At 44.0% G+C, this 21,248-nt stretch overlaps 1 protein-coding gene across 5 annotated transcripts in view; it reads right to left on the bottom strand.

Moving 5' to 3' along the window:
* Positions 1-21,248, bottom strand: part of LIFR (LIF receptor subunit alpha) — a 358,981-nt gene that overhangs the window by 72,253 nt on the left and 265,480 nt on the right. For all 5 annotated transcript variants that reach the window (XM_029578437.1, XM_029578428.1, XM_029578458.1 and 2 more), the window contains exons 12-13: positions 14,187-14,263; positions 970-1,195 (exon numbers count right to left, since the gene is read on the bottom strand). In XM_029578437.1, the coding sequence (XP_029434297.1) occupies positions 970-1,195; positions 14,187-14,263 (303 nt within the window). The remainder of the gene's footprint in view (positions 1-969; positions 1,196-14,186; positions 14,264-21,248) is intronic.

The raw sequence follows: 21,248 nt of genomic DNA, 5'->3' as shown, positions 1-21,248 counted from the left end.
CATACATCAGAAAATGAACTCATACAAGATCTCAGAGATTAGGAGGCCCTTGACAGAATGGTGTTTGATAACATCAACCACAGTCATGTTGTCACACAAGTCTATCCACTTGTCCATCAAAGGGACTCTCAATGTGTGCAGAGCAATCACTATAGGGAATAGTTCTAGAGAAGCTATGCTCCAAGTGACTCCATGCTCCACCTATTCAGGCAGCCATTGTGCATAGCATTAAGCATTTTGACTCTGCATCTGGATTTACTTCCAAGGTCACAATTAGTAACAGGGAGGTATTTATTTATTTATATCCCACTTACTCCATGATTCACTGCAGGTTACCGTAAGATATACGTAATAGTAATAAGTCACATACATATATAACAAAATAATACATAATATATAAAACTAACAAGACAAAATAAAGTAAAAAAAAAAAAAATAGAACAAACATTTCACCATTTAACCAGTCTCAAAATTTTGCCATAATCCGCAAAATATATTCATATTCAATTTTTGGTAACCATGCAGACACTGGAATTTATTTATTTATACATTTTTATATACCGACATTAGATCAATGATGTCACATTGGTTTACAGATAACTAGAAGGAAATAAGCAGGCAAAAATGGGCAAAGAAAGCCTGCCAAACAACATGATCCTCCCTTCAACGCTTGGTTGACACGCAAGCAGCAATGGTCACAGAAGAGACCTGCAATCGCATATTGCCAAAGCCAAGATCCTAATTGGTGAGTGAGGGTGTTTTAGGGTGACCTTCTTAGCTTGTATAAGTCAAGCTAAGACACAGTCACCAACTTCTCCACTGGCTATTTAAACACTATGACACAGAGTCTACTTTATGCCTAGGAAGGTAATGGGTTAGATCAACCGTCACTCAGAACAAAAAAAAAAATAAATTTAAAAGTCAGTAATATTTATTAAATAAAATAGATCTTAATTCATAAATACTTACTGTTTGGAAGTTCACTACTTTTTATAGTAGCTGGTGGAGACAACCCAGCAGAATTGTTTGCTACTACATTAATTATATATATTTTGTCATCATTATGAAGAAATATCAGTGTTCTGTTGTAGGGTGAAGGAATGGAGATATTTTTGAACTGTGAGTTCTCATCACTTTCTTTCCATAATACTATATGGGAATGTACCCGTCCATTAGCTTCAAGGTTGGACAAGGGCTACTATGAAGAAAAGAAGGAAGTTTGGTTTGAAAAGGTATAATGAAAAGACATAACATTTAATGGGCTAGTTGTCATTAAACAGTGCTCAACTGCAATTAAACCTACAAAATAGAAACAAAATGATCCAAGGAGTGAAAAGCCCAGCTTGTCTACCTATTCCTGATGCAATTAGAGCTTACACAACCTCAGGCTTTACCCTCACATACTTATAGCTAAGATTCATTTCTGATCATCACAAGTTTTTTTGAATATTTAACTGTTCTCATCTCCATCAACTTCACTGAAAGGCTATGCCATATAATCCAACCATCCTCTCTGTAAATCAAACGCCAAGCAAATCGAAGAATCTCACTTAAAATGTGATATAGCAAGTTGCTTACCTGCACCAGGTTTTTTCTCCGAGGACAGCAGAATGTCAAACCTCACACATGGTTGACATCATTGTTTGGAACCCAGGACAGAAAATTTATTTCAAAGTTTCTATAACTGACTGAGCCTCATTGAGCATGTTCACGCATGCAATATACCATGAGTCCAAGTGGGGTCCCATTCAGTCTTATAATATAGAATTCAAGAGAATAAAATAACAAAAGAGAAAATCCCCATAGCGGAAACAGAACTCCAAGGGGTGGCGGGCAGGTTTTATGAGGACTGACATCCTGCTGTCCTTAGAGAACACCTATTACAGGTAAGCAAGTCTGCTTTCTCCAATGACAAGCAGGATGGCAGTCCTCATACAAGGGTGAATTCCTAGCTACAGGCTTGCCCCCCACATAAAAGGGGACCAACAAAACACCAAAATAAGTGCCAACAGGCACAACAATAATTAGTAAAGGGGATGGGGAGGTAGGGAAGCCTAAATAAAAACAGGCCCTAGGCAGGAACAGAGTTGGGTTCTACACCTCAAAAATGTTCTAAAGGACAGACTGGCCAAACCTACTGTCATGTTGACCATCCCTATCCAAACAATGTAATGTGAATATGTGGCAAGAACTCCACGTCGCAGCTCTACAGATCTCCATACTCGCAAGTGGGCCACGAATGCTGCCATAGCTCAAACAGAGTGAGCCTTGACATGATCCCCAAGATGCAGTCTCGCCTGGGCATAACAGAAGAGATGCAGACTGCCAGCCAACTGGAAAGCATATGTTTGGCAATGGTGATACCCAACTTAATCCTACCAAAAGAAACAAAAAGTTGGGTGGACTGTCTATGGGCTTCTGTCCGCTCCAGATAAAAGGCTAAGGCTCTTTTGCAATCCAAACCTGTGTAGAGCTTGTTTGCCTTAGTGTGAATATGGCCTGGGAAAGACTGTTGGCAGGACGATTAACTGGTTAAGATGGAAGTCCAACACCAACTTAGGCAGGAACTTATGGTGTATGCGAAAGATCACCCTGTCATGAAAAAACTTAGTGTAAGGTGAATAAGTCACTAAGGTCTGGAGCTCGCTGAACCTTTGCACTGAAGTGACCGCCACCAAAAATATATTACAGGTAAAAAAATGCAGGTCACAGGAGCTTTCAAAAGTTGAGCTAACACCACATTGAGGTCCCAAGACACAGCGGGAGGCATTAGGGTAATCTTTAACTGAAGCAGACTCCACATAAACCATACAGCGAACAGTGTACCATCTACACCATGGTGATAGGCACCAATTACACAGAGATGAACGCTTAGCAGAGTTGGTTTCAAATCAGCTTCAGATAGGTGTAGAAGGTAGTCAAGCAATTTTTGTGTGGAGCAAGAGAAAGGATCTACGGCCTTCTGTTCACACCACATGGATAGCATCCTCCTCTTCAGTCCATAGGACTTTCTGGTGGAAGGCTCTCTGAAGCCACTGGGACATGAGACATATCCTCAGAGATCAAGTGGTTGTAGTATCATCCTCTCAACATCCAGGCTATGAGCAACAGGGCCTGGAGGTTGGGATGAATCAACCGGCCTTAATCCTGGGTGATGAGATCTGGGGAAGTCTCCAGCCTGATCAGTTTTTTGAGGGACTTCTCCCTGAAAAGTGGAAATCAGACCTGTTTCGGCCAATAAAGGGCTATAAGGATCATAGTTCCTGTGTACTCGAGAAGCTTCAGGGCAGTCTTCGCTACCAGTGGAACAGGAGGATACACATACAGGACACCCTCGCCCCAGTGACAGGTGAAGGCATCAGATGCTAGTTTGCCACGTGTCCTGAAAGCGTAAAACTGCTTACCAAACGTTACTGTCACTTCTTGATAGACTGTCTAGACAGTAATGGACATGAAAAAGTGAACTGATTACCAAGTTGCAGCTTTACAAATGTCTTCAATGGCCATGGCTAACTCAAGTGAAACTACTGAGTTAGCCATGGTTTAACTTGATGAGCCTTGACAAAGTCTGGAAGCCAGCCAGAAAATAGTAATGTGCAATGCAGTTTGCTAGCCAGTAGTGATGTGTTTTCATTTTTAACGACATTGTGTACTTAGTTTCATCTAGTTTCTAAACTGAAACAAAGTTCATGAAGTTTCAAATTTTTTAAATTTTTTTAGTGCGCATTAGTACAACTCATATAGTGTGCACTAAACTGAAAATAGTGCACCCATGAAATGAATTGTGCACATTAAAAGAAATTTTTTTTAAAACGAAACAAAAACAAACAAGGGGGGGGGGGGGAGCAAAATGAAACAAAGGCTTTATCCTAGTAGCCAGTTGGACAACATGTGCTTGGCAACCATTTTGGACCAGATTTTAGTATCTACTCGCGGGCATATAGTTCGTAGCGCGCAAACCGGCTTGCACAAATCTACGCCCAATTTTATAACATGCGCGCGCATGTTATAAAATCCGGGGGTCGGCGCACGCAAGGGGTTGTTCACTTGTGCACCTTGCTGAGCCCTAGGGGACCCCCGATATCTTTCCCCGTTCCCTCCAAGGCCTCGGAGGGAACTTTCCTTCTGCTCCCCTCCCCCACCTTCCCCTCCCTTCCCCTATCTAACCCGCCCCCCAGCCCTATCTAAATCCCCCCCACCTTTGTTTTGGTATTTATGCCTGCCTCTGGCAGGTGTAACTTGCGTGCGCTGGCCGGCTGCCAGCGTGCGATCCCGGCAGGCCTCGGTCCTGTCCCCGGACCGGCGCCCCGCCCACGCCCCCTTCCCGCTCCTTTTTCAAAGCCCCGGGACATGCGCGCGGCCTGGAGCTTGCGTGTGTCGCCGGGCCTATGCAAAATAGGCTCGGCGCGCAGGGCTTTTAAAATTTGCCCCTATGTCTAATAAGAAGGTGAGAGGACAAAAAGTTGAGAAGCATGATGATGGGGTCAAGTTCTCTTTAGATAATAGGCCAAGGCCTTTTACAATCCAGTGAATGGAGGACCTTCTCTCCCTTATAAGTATAAGGTCTTGAAAAGAATATGGACAACACAATGGTTCGATTCAGATGAAAGGTCAAAACTACTTTCAGTGGAAACTGGGTACATGCAGAGTATCACTCAGTTGAGGAAATATTTTAAGTACAGAGATAATGAACCAATGTCTGTAATTTACTAATTCTTCTACATGACATGATGGCATCTAGGAACATCACATTCTAGGTGAGTAACTTTAAGGAAGCCAACTAACTGTTCTGTAGGGTGGCTTTACTAATTGTGTCACGACAATACTGAGATGCCATGGCACTGGTGGCTTTGTAACCGGAAGTCTCACATGCCTTAAGCTTCTCATGAACTTTGACACCAGAGGATGTATGGAGATCAGTTTGCTTTCCATTTGAACATGGTAAGCTGCAGTGGCACTAAGATGTACCCTGTCTGATGACATACTAAGTAAGGCCAGACAAGGAGAGGGCAAATAAGTATTGAAACAAATCCTTTGGAGTTCAAGCAAATGGGTTCAGGGTATCTTCTTGATACCAAGTTTTCTATTTAAAACTGTATGCTCTACTGGTGGAAGGCTTCCTGGTTGAGATCACAATATCTTCAACTTCCTTGGATAGTGACAGTGATGAGACTAACAAGTGTTCAACATCTATGCTATCAAGTTAAGAGAAAGGAGGTTCAGATGACAGACAACCCTGTTCTTGAGTTAGTAAAGTTTGGACCAGAACCCAGAGGGATTGGAGGACTGACTGACAACCTGCCTAAGTAAGAGAACCACACTTGCCAGGAGCATGTTGAAGCAATGAGGATTAAGTGCGCCCAGTCTGAATGCCTTCTGCACCATTCTCACCACCAATGAGAGTGGAAGAAAGGTACACAAGCAGATGTACATCCCACTTGAGCAGAAAAGCATTTGTAGTATATCTGAACTTAGTTTGAATAATGGCACAAAAATTTTTAACTTTCATGGTGTCCTCTATTGTGAACAAGTTGATTGATGGGTGATCCCAGAGGTCTAAGAGCTTGTCTGCTACTCTGATTTAGAAACTACTGATGGGGGTGAAAAATTCTGCTAAAGCAATTCACCAGCATGTTGGAGATCTCAGGAAGATAGGTTGCTTGTAGGTGTGCTCTGGGGCTGTAAACCCATGCCCAAATTCTTAAGACATTCTTGGCAGAAAGCCCCACTAACTGTGCCCCTTGTATATTCATGTACAACACTGATACCCGGTTGTCTGTTTAGATCATAATTCTCTTTCCCCAAAGGAGGTGCAAAAAAAAAAAAACCAAACACACAAAAAAACTCCCAAAAGTCAATGTATGGCTTGTGGTTCCAGGAGGTTGATCTGAAACAGATGTACTGTTAAGGAGCAGAGCCTCTGGGCTTGGGAAGCAGCCCATGTGCATGCCCCATCCCCTGGTGGACATGTCCATTGCTAGCTTTATCTGATGAGGTAAAAGCCAAAGAGCACATATCTCCAGGGATATAGCCACCAATGGAGAGCATCCCAAGAGTGCGACAAGGACTGAAGCAACTGATCCCACTGGAAGCAGAGAGCCCACTGGAGAATTCTCATGTTAAGATGGGTCATAGGAGCTACATGTACTACGGCTACCATATACCCTTCACCAACCAGGACTTGATCCCGCTGTAGTAGGCTCTGGATCAAGGCTCAAAGATAGAATGCCCGCTCCGAAGATAGGAATACTTTCTTTATCAGGAAATCTATTCATGCCTCAATGAACTTGATTCTTTTGAGTAGGAACAAGACTCAACTTTGTAAAATTGATTATGAACACCAGCAACTGAAGGAACTGAATCATCTTCTCAAGGGAGTTCAACACCCTGTCACTGGCCAGTTGTCCAGGTAAGAAAAAAATGAATATGTACTGCCGCTACCACTAGGCATTTCATGAAGAACTTCAGGACCACTGAGAGTCTGAAAGGAAGAATCTTATATTGGTAGCGAGAGGAATCCAACACAAAAAACAGAAGTATTTCCAGTGAGCATGATGGATAGATATAGGAGCACATGCATCTTTCAGATCCAGGGCATACAGCCAGTCTCCCACATAAATGAAGAGTAGGATGGTGTGGAGGATGTTCATTTTGAACTTCTTCTACAACATGCTCTTGTTCAATCTTCATAAATCTAGGCCGGAATGGGTCTCAATCCCTCCTGACTTCTTGGGAATGAGGAAATAGTGGGAGTAGAATCCCGTGTGGAGTTCCTTGAAAGGGAAAGGTTCTATCACTTACTCATTGAGAAGCAACTCCATCTATAGAAACAGCTGGATTGAACAAAATAGATCCATATTGAAGGCAAATACAGATGCAGCAGTGGAGAACGGGAGACATTCAAACAGTAACCAGATTCCATCGTTGTGAGGAACCAAATGTCCTTGGCGATTTTTCACCATTCTTCTAGAAAAAAGGTTAAGCCTTTCCTCTCTGGAGGGGTTGCGGCCCGAAGGTCAAGTCCTATCAAAAACTAGGCCCACATTTAGGCTGGGTCTGTTGCAGTATCTTTAGCTGACGTCTCATACTGCTGTCCGCATGACAAACTGCTGTTGTGGTAGCACAGATGATACACAATAACACAGCGCGCCAAAAGGGGGGGGATTCAAAAGCGGATCGGGACCCGGAGGCAGACGTGCGACTGCCGTCCTGCCTAAGTGAAACATCAAGGCCCTACTAACCTGGTTCTTTCTCCATTTTCTCTCCATCTATTTTATTTTCTCTTCACAGACGCTGGTATCCTCGGCCCTCCCCTTTGGCTGATGCTGCTGACGTTGCTGACGTCCGAAAAGCGCGCCAAAAGGGGGTATTCAAAAGCGGATCGGGACCTGGAGGCACCACACGCCAAAGGAGCGCAACAAAGGGGCATACCCCTTTGTACGCCTCTTCGTACACCCCTGAGAACAAAAGACGATCTGACTACACATCCAGACCGAACAACACTGAACATGGATAACGAAAGAGAAGAGCTGGAAACGCAATTGATCAAAATCTGCCTAAACATATGTAACTATGGGGATAATTACTCAGAGAAATACAGAGACAGATACATTGCAAAGGAAAAAAGAAAACTAAACCAAGTAACCTTATACAAATAAAAAGAACCAAAAACACAAACAATACAATCATAAATAAGTTGATAATGATAATATTCGTACTAGTAAATGCACAATCCATCACAAAGAAATTCCCAATAATTATGGACCTATTATATGACAATAAACCAAATTTCTTTGCAATCACACTCATGGTTAAAAAAATCAGACACAGTTCTAAAAAATCAAATAGCGCATAGGAATTAAGATGCCTTTTCAATTCCCAGAATAAATAAACGAGGGGGTGGACTATTACTAATAATTGAAAAAAAATTCAAATGTAAACTAATTCCAACAACACCTCCAAGGAATCACGAAATTGCAATTTTTGAAACTAACAATATACAAATATGCCTTATTTACTGTCCACCAAGCCTCCTAGAGTTAAACATTTCCCCACTAATCGAATTTCTAACACACATAAATGCGTCTAAACCTACCATCGTGCTCGGAGATTTTAACCTTCACATGGACATCTATCCTTTATCAAATACCTGCCAGACACTAATGGATATAATGACAGCACTAGGATTCATTCTAATTACTAACAAACCCACGCACAAAGCAGGACACTCTTGACTTAACATTTATAAACCACAGCTGCTTAGAACATATTAACACAGAACACACAAATTCTATGGTCAGATCACTTCCTCATACAATCTAATATTAAATATCTTGGACCACAAATAAAACAAACAAAATAACCTATTGAATTTAAGTATCGCCCGCCTTATAACAGTTACACTTAAAGACAAATTAGAAGAAAAACTAACAGAATTTGACTATAAAGATTGCTATTCAGCTACAATAGCATGGATGAAAACAACCAACAAACTAGCAGACGAAATAAACCCCATAAAATTTATACGCATCCAAGAACCAAAACAAATTAATCCCTGGCACAACGAAAAGATAAAAGAAGTCAAGAGAATTCTCAGGAAAAAAGAAAATATAAAACAACCGAAAACCTAACTAAATTTAGAAAACATTTAGCATATTACAAACAAGTGATTCTTGACGCAAAAAAACAATATTTCAGCTCTAAAATGGAAAAATTTGCAAATAACCCAAGAACCTTATTCACAATAGTTAAAAATCTTACCAACGACAAATCAGAATCTCCCCTAAAATTACCAGAGAATAGGTCTCAGGAAACTAAAACCCTTACTAACACCTTCAAACTTTCGAACAGTGCTATAAGCACTAATATTTGCAAGCACCGATTACTGCAACGCCCTGCTATTAGGATTACCATACACTACATTAAGACCACTTCAAATACTACAAAACATTGCAGCAAGAATATTGACTGGTAAAAGAAAAAGAGACCACATTACTGAAACCCTAGCAGAACTACACTGGTTATCCACAGAGCACAGAATACAGTACAAAACACTATGCACAATACATAAGCTAATAAATGACGAAAAAGCAGAATGGCTGAACACAGCACTACGTGTACATGTCCCACATAGAAACCTGAGATCAGCCAACAAAGCATCCCTTCTGTCAGGACAGCAAGACTAACCCAAGTTAGAGAATTATCCTTGGCAGGACCTATACTATGGAACACCATGCCACTAGAGATTAGATTATAAAGAGACATCAAACCTTTTTTAAAAAGTTTAAAAACCTGGCTTTTTAAACAAGCTTTTTACAAAGAAAACTGAGAATAGAAAGTAAAATGGAACAGGTACTAGAACATCAGCACAGCACTTATCTCAACAGGTGCGGATTTTATTATTTTATCTCACTACTCACGTAAGAGAAAATATACAGTACATAAGAATGATACAAGTATAAAAGGACAAGATTTGTCACATTCATCAAATAATATTTATAATGAAAATATGTAACTGGAACTTATTGGCACCTGTTTAGACTGTATGACCATATACATTTATCAATATTAATTCATGTGCCTCTCTGTAAACCGTTGTAATGTTATATAACTTAACGACGGTATAGAAAATATTTTAAATAAATAAATAAACACTAAAATTGGCAGAAGGGGTGTCTCTGGAAGGAGTGTTTAAAAGCAACATAATGATGCCTAGATGCCAACAGTTGTTCGGTCCCCATATATAGGGATTAAACAGTGGCATGTTGCTCCTTAACCTGAGCGAATGTTTCTCTGACCTTGTCTCCAAATAAGTAGTCTTCCAAACAAGGGACATCAGGCAACTTGTCATGAACATCTTCACACAAGCTACTGGCTCTCAACCTGGTCATCTAACATGCTCCGTTGGCTGCTACAAGCATCTTGATGTAGTATCAAATGAGTTATATACTGACTGGAGAAGATATCATTTGCACTCTTCTATGTTCGGAAAAGCCCACTGATAGCTTTCTTGGTTTCTGCCAGCAACTTTACCAGAGGTTTCAGATTGTCAATACAACTATGTAAGTATTGTACCATGTAGAACTGATGGAGCATGATGTAAGCATTGAACATCAAGCTCTGGAAGACTTTCCCAAAAAACTGTCCAACAATCTGGAGTTCTTACCATGAGTGTTGGAGAAGGTTCTAGTCTTTTCAGCCCATTTTTCTGGTGATTCTACCACCAACTAGTATGGTAGATGGACTACTTCAAACCCTGGAGCCTACTGCACTCTATTTCAAGTCCAATTTCCTGGCTACTAGGGGACAGGCAGTCAGATGCAGACTCTTCCACTTTCTTGTTTGAACATATCACAGGACTGAATGATCCGGGATTGCTACAGGCTTGGAAGGCATTTCCAGAATATAAAGAAGCCGAAAGACCTTCGTGTGGGGGTCTTTGTCCATAAGGATATCAATTCATATCGTCCTGCCCAGAGTGTCCCAAGAATTAGAAGTACGAGAGGTCTTCTGTTGGCAAAGAATGCTCCAGCGAATCAGTAGGGATTCTGAGGGAATCTCTGTAAACTCTTCCTCAGAACAGAGAGGCGAAGGGACATTAACCCACAACTCCAATGATGAAGGCAATCAGGATGGGGTCCCTCTGTCACCTCTGAGAGGAATATTCCCAGGGTATGCTCCAGATGGTGGTATCCCATGCTTCTTCCTCAGACTTGCTGGACTTCTCTATAAAAAGGGATGGTTGAGGACTAGATAGCACCATCAGGACCTCTAATGGGAGTCCTGAGGTGTTGAGGCAAGAGGAACTCACCCCATTCAAGACATTCTCTTGCTGTCAGCAAACCAAATAAAGTCTTTACCAATTTAGCTACTTGGTCTAAGGACTGCTATGTCCTTTGACCCAACATTGGAGAAGAGACAACCTCCGATACCAGTATGGGGTCACCCTCCTATGTATCTCCTAGATGACTCAGAAAGGAGCCCTCTCCTGGGCCAACTGCATTGGAAGTTTATTTTTATTTTATTTAAAAATATTTCTTAATCGTCTTCCTGATTGCGTAAGAACATAAGAAATTACCATTCTGGGTCACACAAAGTGTCTTTCAAGCCCAGAATCCTGTTTCCAACAGTGGCCAATCCAGGCTACAAGTACCTGCCAAGTACCCAAACACTAAGTACATCCCATGCTACTGATGCCAGTAATAGCAGTGGCTATTCTCTAAGACAAATGATTAATAGTAGTTAATGGACATCTCCTCCAAGAAATTATCCAAACCTTTTTTAAACCCAGCTATACTAACTGCACTAACCACATCCTCTGGCAACAAATTCCAGAGCTTAATTGTGCATTGAGTGAAAAAGAATTTTCTCCAATTAGTTTTAAATGTGCTACTTGCTAACTTCATGGAGTGCCCCCTATTCCTTCTATTATCTGAAAGAGTAAATAACCAATTCACAATTACCCATTCTAATCCTCTCATGATTTTAAAGAACTCTATCATATCCCCCCCTCAGCTGTATCTTCTCCAAGCTGAACAGCCCTAACCTCTTTAGCCTTTCCTCATACAGGAGCTGTTCCATCCCCTTTATCATTCGGATTGCCCTTCTCTGTACCTTCTCCATTGCAACTGTATCCCTTTTGAGATGAGATGACCAGAATTGTACACACTACTCAAGGTGCGGTCTCACCATGGAGCGATACAGAGGCATTATGACATTTATCATTTTATTCACCATTCCCTTCCTAATAATTCCTAACATTCTGTGTGCTTTTTTGACTGCTGCAGCACACTATAACACCTAGATCTTTTTCCTGGGTGGTAGCTCCTAATATGGAACCTAACATTGTGTAACTACAGCATGGATTATTTTTCCCTATATGCATCACCTTGCACTTGTCCACATCTCTCAAAGCAATTTATAGCATAATCATAACAATTAACTTAGTATACAAAATAAAACAAATCTTAAGAGACCAACATTATCAGAAACCATTCTTGCTAGTCATTCACCAAGCCATTGACAAAAGCCATGTTTTTTATTTTTTTCAGAACATCAGAATCTCCTTTTCTTCCCTAAGATCTTGTGGAAGACTATTCCACATTTCTGGAACTGTAAATGAAAATGATCTATTTGCTATCCATTGCTGCCGAAACCTTTTTACTTCAGGGAGTTGTAACAGATGTTTATTCATCAAACTCAAATTCCTTACTTGTTTCATGCCATATTAATTTACCTCTCAAATGTGGAAGCCATCTTGAAAGCCATCAATTACACTTCAGCGTTCCTTCATCAGGAGCCAATGTAGGCCCAATAGTAAAGGGGCAGTAGAAGTTCTTGCACTGCTGTAATGATGCAAACTGCGTTGCTCTGAATTACTTGAATCTTTTGCATCAATTTTGATGGAAGGCCCAGAAACAAGGCGTTTCAGTAGTTGATATGGGAAAGAGCAAGGGCATAAGCCACAGTTTTTAACATAGCTCCGATCCTATTTGGATTTGACTATCACACCTATTTCACCTGCAAGTAAATGTTACGTGCCATTTGAGAGATATAACTTTCTAATCTCAAATGTGAGTCCAGCACAATACCCAGAGATTTCACCTTCTCTTTTGGTTCCAGTTCAAACTCCTGAAATATGAGGCCACAATCTTTCCTGTCCAAAATGCTCAGCTGCACAGAGATCAGAGGCACAACTGAGCATACTGGATCTGAAGCCTCCAAACAAAAGCCTCGATCAACAGGGTGGGACAGAGACAAGAACAGACATGAAGGGAGGTAAGTGCAGTAAGTCAATTTCAGGGCCTCTCAATGAATGTTCTGGTCTCAAATGCACTGATGGGGCTGGGGACTGGTGTGCCAATTGTGCCAGGGTACAGAGCATAGATGGTTCAGAAGCCTGGTTTGCTGAAAGATACAGGAGCCGAGAACCATTGCATTGCTGGAGCAAGGCCTGGTGTGCTGACAGATTCAGGGGCCAACGGCTGGTGAATCTTTGGGGCCAATTCTGACAAGTTTCAGTGATACAGACTATGCCATTGACTCCATCACATGTTTTTTTTTGTTCTTGTGCACAGATCAGCCTCACAGGGCATGAGATGAAGGGCTCACCAACTCCTGTTCAGGACACTTTTGTGTCTTACTGAACCCCAGCACTGCAACAAATCTGGGAACAGGCATCGCAAGGGAAGCTTTGCTCAATAAGCTCCTGCTCAACTCAGCACAGAAGGGGCCTGAGGCAGTCCCAGTCAGAGGAACGACGACTTGACTTTTCCCCACCTTACAAAATTTCTCCAGCTTCCAGGCCCTGTTCCTCTGGTACTTCTGTCTCATCTGGCCACAGGGATAGCAGTTAGCTGGGTTATGATTTGGCCCCAGAAATTTGTTACAAATATTGTGGTCATTAGCAAGGGACATCTTGCGGCCAGACACAGAATCTTTGAAGCCGCCGGTGATGGCCATCTTGGAGCCAGACACCCTTTATACTTTTTGTAATTTTATTTTTTTGATAGCCCTGAAAAGTACTGTTGAGGGGCTACCAAGGCAGAGAGGCAACTCAAGAGTTTGAAGGAAAAGATTAGAAAACTACAAATTGCACAAATAGATCAAGAACATACACACTCATGCAGAAGCTTGGACAAAAAAATTTGAAAAGTAAAGCAAAAGCTCTATGAGCTAGGAGAGAAGGGTATGTTTGGTGCAGTCGACTGATGTCACTCCTGTGCCATAGCTAATTCAGATCTGCACGTTGATGGAGAAATATGAGCTACAATATTCTATGAAAAACATCAGTTGACTATTTTATCTGCAAAACCCGGCAAAAATTTTAAAAGTTATCTAAGAAAAGAAGCCATGATTATAATTAGATAATTTATTTCACCATGGTATGTGATTGGAATTTTATCATGAGTGCTCAAAGAGAGACTTAAATTAAATTGTATTTTTCAAATATCAATTAAATTCACTCCACTGAAATTTTAGCTATTAGCTATGATTTTGTAATGTTTAATTTGATTTTTTACTTAAGTTGTAGTATAATAGTTCTATAAAATCATTTTCTACTCTCTCTCTCATGGCCCTTTCCCCTTCCCTGTAGTAGCAGGACTTTGGGATTCTTTGGAAGTAAACAAGACCATGCAGAGGCTTCAAGAAATGCATATTTTTAAGATAAAGTATTTAGCAAATACCTTCCAGTAGATTATTAAATTTCGTCCTTCTGAATTCCATATGTTCTCTCGCCAGATAATGAGTTTTCCTGAGGGAGCTGAATTATTAAAAAGATATTTAACATATATCAATGGACTATTGAAAAGATGTAATAAAATATTATAATCAAATCAATGTTTAATAACCAAGACAGGTCATTTCCACAGTCTTTCTTTGATGGAGTACCAAACAGGAAATTCATAACCAAGAGATAGCAAATGTTGCTTACCTGATGTAACAGGTGTTCTCACAGGACAGCAGGATGTTAGTCCTCACAAATGGGTGACATCGAGGATGGAGCCCACCACGGAAAACTTCTGTCAAAGTTTAAACAGAACTTTGACTGGCCCCTACTGGGCATGCCCAGCAAGGCACTGACCCTGCAGCCAGCAGGGGTCTCCCTTCAGTCTGATTTTCAAAGCTACAGGCAGTGCCTAGAAAGTAGAAATAAAACGAACCCAACACCGCGGGGGGGGGGGCGGGTTTCGTGAGGACTAACATCCTGCTGTCCTGTGAGAACACCTGTTACATCAGGTAAGCAACATTTGCTTTCTCACAGGACAAGCAGGATGGTAGTCCTCACAAATGGGTGAGTACCGAGCTGAGGATGTCCCGACTTGCACCAAATGTACCCAACGGTGTGCAGGAGGCACAACAAGTGAGGAGAAATTTGGGAAAGGGCATCCGCACCGTACCGGGTAGGTGGAAGGGTGTTGGTACATCAGGTTGGAAAAAGGTTACGCAAGACAGACTGGCCGAAGATGGAGTCCTGTCTTCCAGCCTTGTCCAAACAATAATGGGCTGCAAAGGTATGGAGAGAACTCCAGGTTGCAGCTTTGCAGATGTCAGGAAGCGGCACCGATCGAAGGTGTGCCACTGACGTCGCCATGGCCCTCACAGAGTGTGCTTTAACACGGTCTTGAAAAGGAATGCCAGCTTGCTCATAGCAAAAAGAAATGCAGTCCGCCAACCAGGAAGAAAGAGCCTGCTTACCCACAGGGTTGTCCCAACTTATTAGGATGGAAAGAGACGAATAATTGAGTGCTCCTCCTGGGAAACTGTACGGTCTAGGTAAAAAGCTAGAGCCCGTTTACAGTCTAGGGTATGCAGGGTCTGCTCTCCAGGGTTGGAGTGGGGCCTGGGAAAAAAGATAGGTAGTATGATGGATTGATTGATATGAAACTCAGAAACTACCTTAGGCAAAAATTTAGGGTGAGTGCGGAGTACCGCCCGGTCCTGCAGGAGCTTAGTGTAAGGCGGATAGGTAACTAGGGCCTGCAATTCACTAACCCTGCGAGCTGAAGTGATAGCCAAAAGGAATAACACTTTCCATGTGAGATACCTTAAGTCACAGGAGTGCAGAGGTTCGAAAGGAGGTTTCATAAGACGACCAAGAACCAGGTTAAGGTCCCAGGATGGGGCCGGAGGACGCAAGGGCGGCTTTAGATGGAGCAAGCCCTTAAGGAAGCGTGTTACTAGGGGTTGTACTGAAATAGGATTACCCCCAATACCCTTATGGAAGGCGGCTACCGCACTGACATGCATTCTGATAGAAGAGGTTTAAGACCTGATTCAGAGAGATGCCATAAATAGTCCAAGAATTTGGAGATTGGACAGGAAAGGGGATCAAGGGACTGAGAAGTGCACCATGATGTGTACCTTTTCCATTTGTATGAGTAAGACTTTCTTGTGGAAGGCTTTCGTGAAGCTATCAGGACCCGAGAAACGGAATCTGAAAGGTTGAAAGGTTGAAGGACTAACCTTTCAACATCCATGCCGTCAGGGACGAGGCTTGGAGGTTGGGATGGAGGAGGCATCCGTCGTTTTGAGTGAGCAGATGCGGGTCCTTTCCCAGAGGAATGTGCCTGCGGATGGAGAGATCCTGGAGTATTGGAAACCATACTGGCGTGGCCAGTAAGGTGCTATCAGGATCATGGTTCCTCCGTCCTGGCGTAGCTTCACGAGAGTCTTTGACACAAGAGGGAGTGGAGGGAATGCATAGAGCAGACCGGTTTGTCCACTTGAGGGAGAATGCATCCCTCGGCCGAGAGTGTTGGCTCGGAATGAGAGAGCAGTAATCGTCCACTTTGTGGTTCTGAGGGGACGCAAAGAGGTCTATGCGGGGAGAACCCCACTTGTGAAACAGAGAGGTCGCTACCAGAGGATCGAGTGACCACTCGTGTGGTTGGAAGACACGGCTCAGCTGGTCTGCCAATACATTGTCCACTCCCGGCAGGTAAGTGGCCCTGAGGTACATGGAGTGGGAGAGGGCTTCCGTCCAGATCTGCGCAGCTTCCTGACACAGAAGGAAGGAGCCTGTGCCTCCCTGCTTGTTTATGTACCACATGGCCACTTGGTTGTCCGTCTGGATTAAGATTATCTGATGAGAGAGATGATTTTTGAAAGTCGGAGCGCATAGCGGATTGCTCGAAGTTCCAGGAAATTGATCTGGTGTTCGGCTTCCTCTTTGGACCATAACCCTTGGGTTTGAAAGTCGTCCACATGGGCTCCCCAACCGATGTGAGAAGCGTCGGTGGTTAGGATTACTTGTGGATCCGGTGGAAGAAGAAAAGGTAAGCCCTGAAGGAGGTTGACCTGAGTCGTCCACCAGGTTAAGGATAGGCGCAGCGCTTGTGTGACTGTGACTATGGAGGACAGAGGCTGAAAAGCTTGAATCCATTGGTGTCGTAGAGTCCATTGTGTTACTCTCATGGCTAGTCGGGTCATGGGAGTGACTTGAACCGAGGATGCCATGTGTCCTAGGAGAATGAGGAACTGGCGAGCCGTGGCAGTGTTCTGAGACTGGAGCTGGTGAGCCAGGGACATTAGGGTGTGGACCCTCGAAGAGGAAGGTAAGCCTTTGCCTGTAAGGTGTCCAAGTCTGCCCCAATGAAGGATAAGGTCTGAGACGGGACAAGCAAGATTTCTCGTAATTGACAAGAAACCCTAAGGAAAGGAGTGTTTGAATAGTCAATTTTAGGGAGGATTGAGCTATTGATGGGTGGAGGCCCTGATTAGCCAATCGTCCAGGTAGGGGTAGACGTGGACACCTTCCTTCCTTAGGAATGCTGCTACCACTACGAGACATTTGGTAAAGACTCGTGGGGCAGAAGCTAGACCGAAAGGTAGGACACGGTATTGATAATGGTCGTGGCCTACTAGAAACCGCAGATATTTGCGATGGGATTGTGTGATCGCAATGTGGGTATAAGCGTCCTTGAGGTCGAGAGAGCACAGCCAATCCCCTCTTTGTAACAGAGGAGCAGCGCGCCTAGGGTTACCATTTTGAACTTCTCTTTTTGAAGGTATTTGTTGAGGGCTCGAAGGTCCAAAATGGGACGTAGTCCCCCTGATTTCTTTGGTATTAGGAAGTATCTGGAATAGAATCCCTTGCCTCGTTGAGAGAGAGGAACGGGTTCTATAGCATTTGATTGCAGAAGAAGGAGATACTTCCTGTTGTAATTGAGCCAAATGGGTGGATAGACTCCACGCTTGAAGAGGCGGGGAGTCTGCCGGAAGAGTTATGAAGTTGAGGTGGTAACCCTGTGCGATAATTGTTAGCACCCACTGATCTGAGGTGATCTGCAACCAAGGTTGTAGAAAATGGTACAGTCGACCTCCTACAGGGATGTCCGGAAGAGGGGTTTGGCATGTGTTCCCTACAGGGGAGTCAAAGGCCCGCCGCAGGCCCAGGAGGAGGGGCTACAGTAGGCCTTTGTTTCCTAGGCTGACGCGGCTGAGGCCTAGTAGAGGATCGAGCTGGACGAGGCCTGGCCGATGGAGGGTAGTAACGGCGCGGTCGAAAGAATGACTTCTTAGAGTCTTTCTTTTGCGGTTGCTTGGAGTCAGCTCAGGTGGGACAGACAAGAGTTGTTTCAACGTCTCATGGTGGTCTTTTAACTCTGCCACAATCTGCTGAATTTGCTCTCCAAACAAATTGTCGCCTAAGCAGGGTAAATCAGCAAGACGATCTTGGACCTCTGGGCGAAGGTTGGATGACTTTAACCAAGCCCAACGTCTGGCTGAATGGCTGTGGCTGAAACTTTTGTGGAAGCATCGAATATGTCGTAGGCAGTCCTAATCTCGTGCTTCCCTGCCTCAAATCCCTTGTGAAGAAGGGCTTGAAGCTGCGGTTGGTATTGGTCGGCAACGTGTCAGCATAGTCTTGCATCTGCTTAAGGATGGCTCTGTTGTACTGAGTCATGTAAAGTTGATATGAAGCTATGCGTGAAATCAACATAGCTCCATGATAGACTTTCCGTCCAACACTATCTAGGAACTTGTTGTCCCTGGTAGGTGGGGTAGAAGAGTGTGGCTTAAGACGCTTGGCCTTCTTCTGCGCGGACTCAACCACAACAGAGCGATGATCCAGTTGAGGTTTTTGGAAACCTGGGTGACTGGACAAGGTAGGTGGAGTCAGCTTTTTGTTAACTGGTAACTGATGAAGGAGATTCCCAGTTTTTCTTGAGCAGATCCAAAACACCTGGTGTATAGGGATGGAAGCGATGATTTTGGAGCATCCAGAAATTGAAGGAGTTCCATCATCTGGTGTCTGTCATCAGCTTCAGATTGTAGTTGAAAAGGTACAACTTCTGACATCTCTTTCACAAAATTAATGAAAGATAGATCCTGGAGGAGATCTTTTCTACTCTCTGTAGGAGATGGTGGCGAAGGCAAATCTGTGTCAGAAGATGTATCATCATCATCACCCCAGGTATCGTAGGGATCAAGTGGGGCTTGTAGCCCTGATGGACCTGGCTGAGGCTCTGAAGGCATCGATGGAAACCGAGGTGGAATCGGTGCCGTAGGTGGAACCAGAAATGGCATCGATGGCTTCGGTGCTGCCGATGGAATCGGTGCCTGGCGTGGAATGGATGGAACCGAAGGATATATCGGTGGAGATATACCAGAAGGCACCGATGGAACCACCCCGGAAGGGGAATCCGGAACGGGTGTTTCTCCTGCCGATGAATCCAGTCGGAGACGGTGGTGTTGTCGATGGCACTGGAATCACCGATGGAAGGGCCGTCATGAGCGCCTCCATGCGGCTCAGTAGCGGTGCTAGCGCTTGTATCAACGGCTCGGTGGTCGGTTCCTCCTCGGTGGCGAAGCCGGTGCCGGTGTCGGTGCGGGGGCGGCACTGGAACCGGTGCCGGAGACGGTGCCGATGGAGGTTGCAATTTCTTCATCGCTTTCTCGATGGCCTCCTGGACCAGCCGGTCCAGTTCTGCCCGGAGACCAGGGGTAACCATACCCGGCTCGACGGGAGAGGGAGGCTGAGGCAGGGCCGGAGGGACCACCGTAACCGGTGGGATCACGGCCCCCGCACCCCGGAGGGTGAGGGTTTCCTCGATTGAGGGTGGGTGGGGTTGGGGGGTGGTTTGCGGTCAAGAACGAGACGTGGAGGTGTCCGGTCTGTTCGCGGCTTCTTTGTCGGTGGCTCGGCTTGACAGAGTCGATGGCTGTGGATCCTCGACAGGCCGAGACTTGTGCCGTCGATGGCGTGTTTTCTGTCCGGTCCCCTCGCCCATCCGGGGAAGGGAACGGGAGTCGACGGCCGAGAAGCGATCGATGGCGGACGGTCACCGGAGGGTTGACGATGATGGTACAACTTCGACGGTGCCGGTTCCGATGACGTCGATGCTATCGATGGCGTTGGGGTGGGTGCATGGAAGAGGAGCCCCATCTTCTCCATCCTGGCTTTGCGACCCTTGGGTGTCATTAAGGCACATTTGGTGCAAGTCAGGACATCATGCTCACTACCCAAACACATTACACAAACCCTGTGGGGGTCTGTGATGGACATAGTCCGGGTACAATCCGGACAACGGCGGAACCCCGTTGCCATGGCTGAAGCCAAAATTTAGGCTGGGGATCGGTAAGTGCCAACAGGCCTCAAGGGCCAAAATCGACGGTAGTCGATGGAAAAAAGGAAAAACTTACCGGGTTCCGTAAGATGACTAAAAATTTGTCGAAGGGAGACCCCTGAGGGGCAAATTTTCTTAGGAAATTAATTTCCAAATTCCTGTCAGGAACGTGGTTAGAGAGCTCCTTTCACCGCGTGGCAACTGCTGCGCGGAAAAAAGAAGACTGAAGGGAGACCCCTGCTGGCTGCAGGGTCAGTGCCTTGCTGGGCATGCCCAGTAGGGGCCAGTCAAAGTTCTGTTTAAACTTTGACAGAAGTTTTCCGTGGTGGGCTCCATCCTCGATGTCACCCATTTGTGAGGACTACCATCCTGCTTGTCCTGTGAGAAAATTAATGACATTTATAAATAAGAACAGCTTGCTAAATAAAACGATTGTAGGGTGTTTTAATGAATAATCAAAATACATAGTGCATCATTTGCTGAGACAACATTGGTCCCTTCCTCTTCTAAAGAAAAGATCTCTGTAGTCTTGAAAGCTCATGTATTGCAATACCTTTTCTTTATTAAAAAACTGGAATTTAAGCCCAACTTTCCAAATGCTCAAGGTCCCTTATTCAAAGAGCTTACAATCTAAGTGGGTACCTGAGGCATATAGTGACTTGTCCAAGGTCACAAAGGGTGGCACAGTGGGAGAAATGGGATTTGAACCCTGGCTCCTAGTCCAGCAGTAGTCCTCAGGATCTGAAGAGCCACAAATAGGTCAGGTTTTCAGGATCTCCACAATGAATATGCATGTGATATTTGCATACAATTGAGGCAGTGTAAGCTACTCTCTCTTATGTATATTCTTTGAAGAGATGATAAAGGGAATGGAACAGCTCCCCTATGAGGAAAGACTAAAGAGGTTAGGACTTTTCAGCTTGGAGAAGAGACGGCTGAGGGGGGATATGATAGAGATGTTTAAAATCATGAGAGGTCTAGAACGGGTAGATGTGAATCGGTTGTTTACTCTTTTGGATAATAGAAAAACTAGGGGGCATTCTATGAAGTTAGCATGGGGCACATTTAAAACTAATCGGAGAAAGTTCTTTTTTACTCAACGCACAATTAAACTTTGGAATTTGTTGCCAGAGGATGTGGTTAGTGCAGTTAGTATAGCTGTGTTTAAAAAAGGAT

This window comes from Rhinatrema bivittatum, chromosome 1 (genome assembly GCF_901001135.1).
Source record: "Rhinatrema bivittatum chromosome 1, aRhiBiv1.1, whole genome shotgun sequence".
Classification (NCBI taxonomy): domain Eukaryota; kingdom Metazoa; phylum Chordata; class Amphibia; order Gymnophiona; family Rhinatrematidae; genus Rhinatrema; species Rhinatrema bivittatum.
Note: the sequence above shows the minus strand (reverse complement) of the source record. Positions and strands in the feature narration are given on the sequence as shown.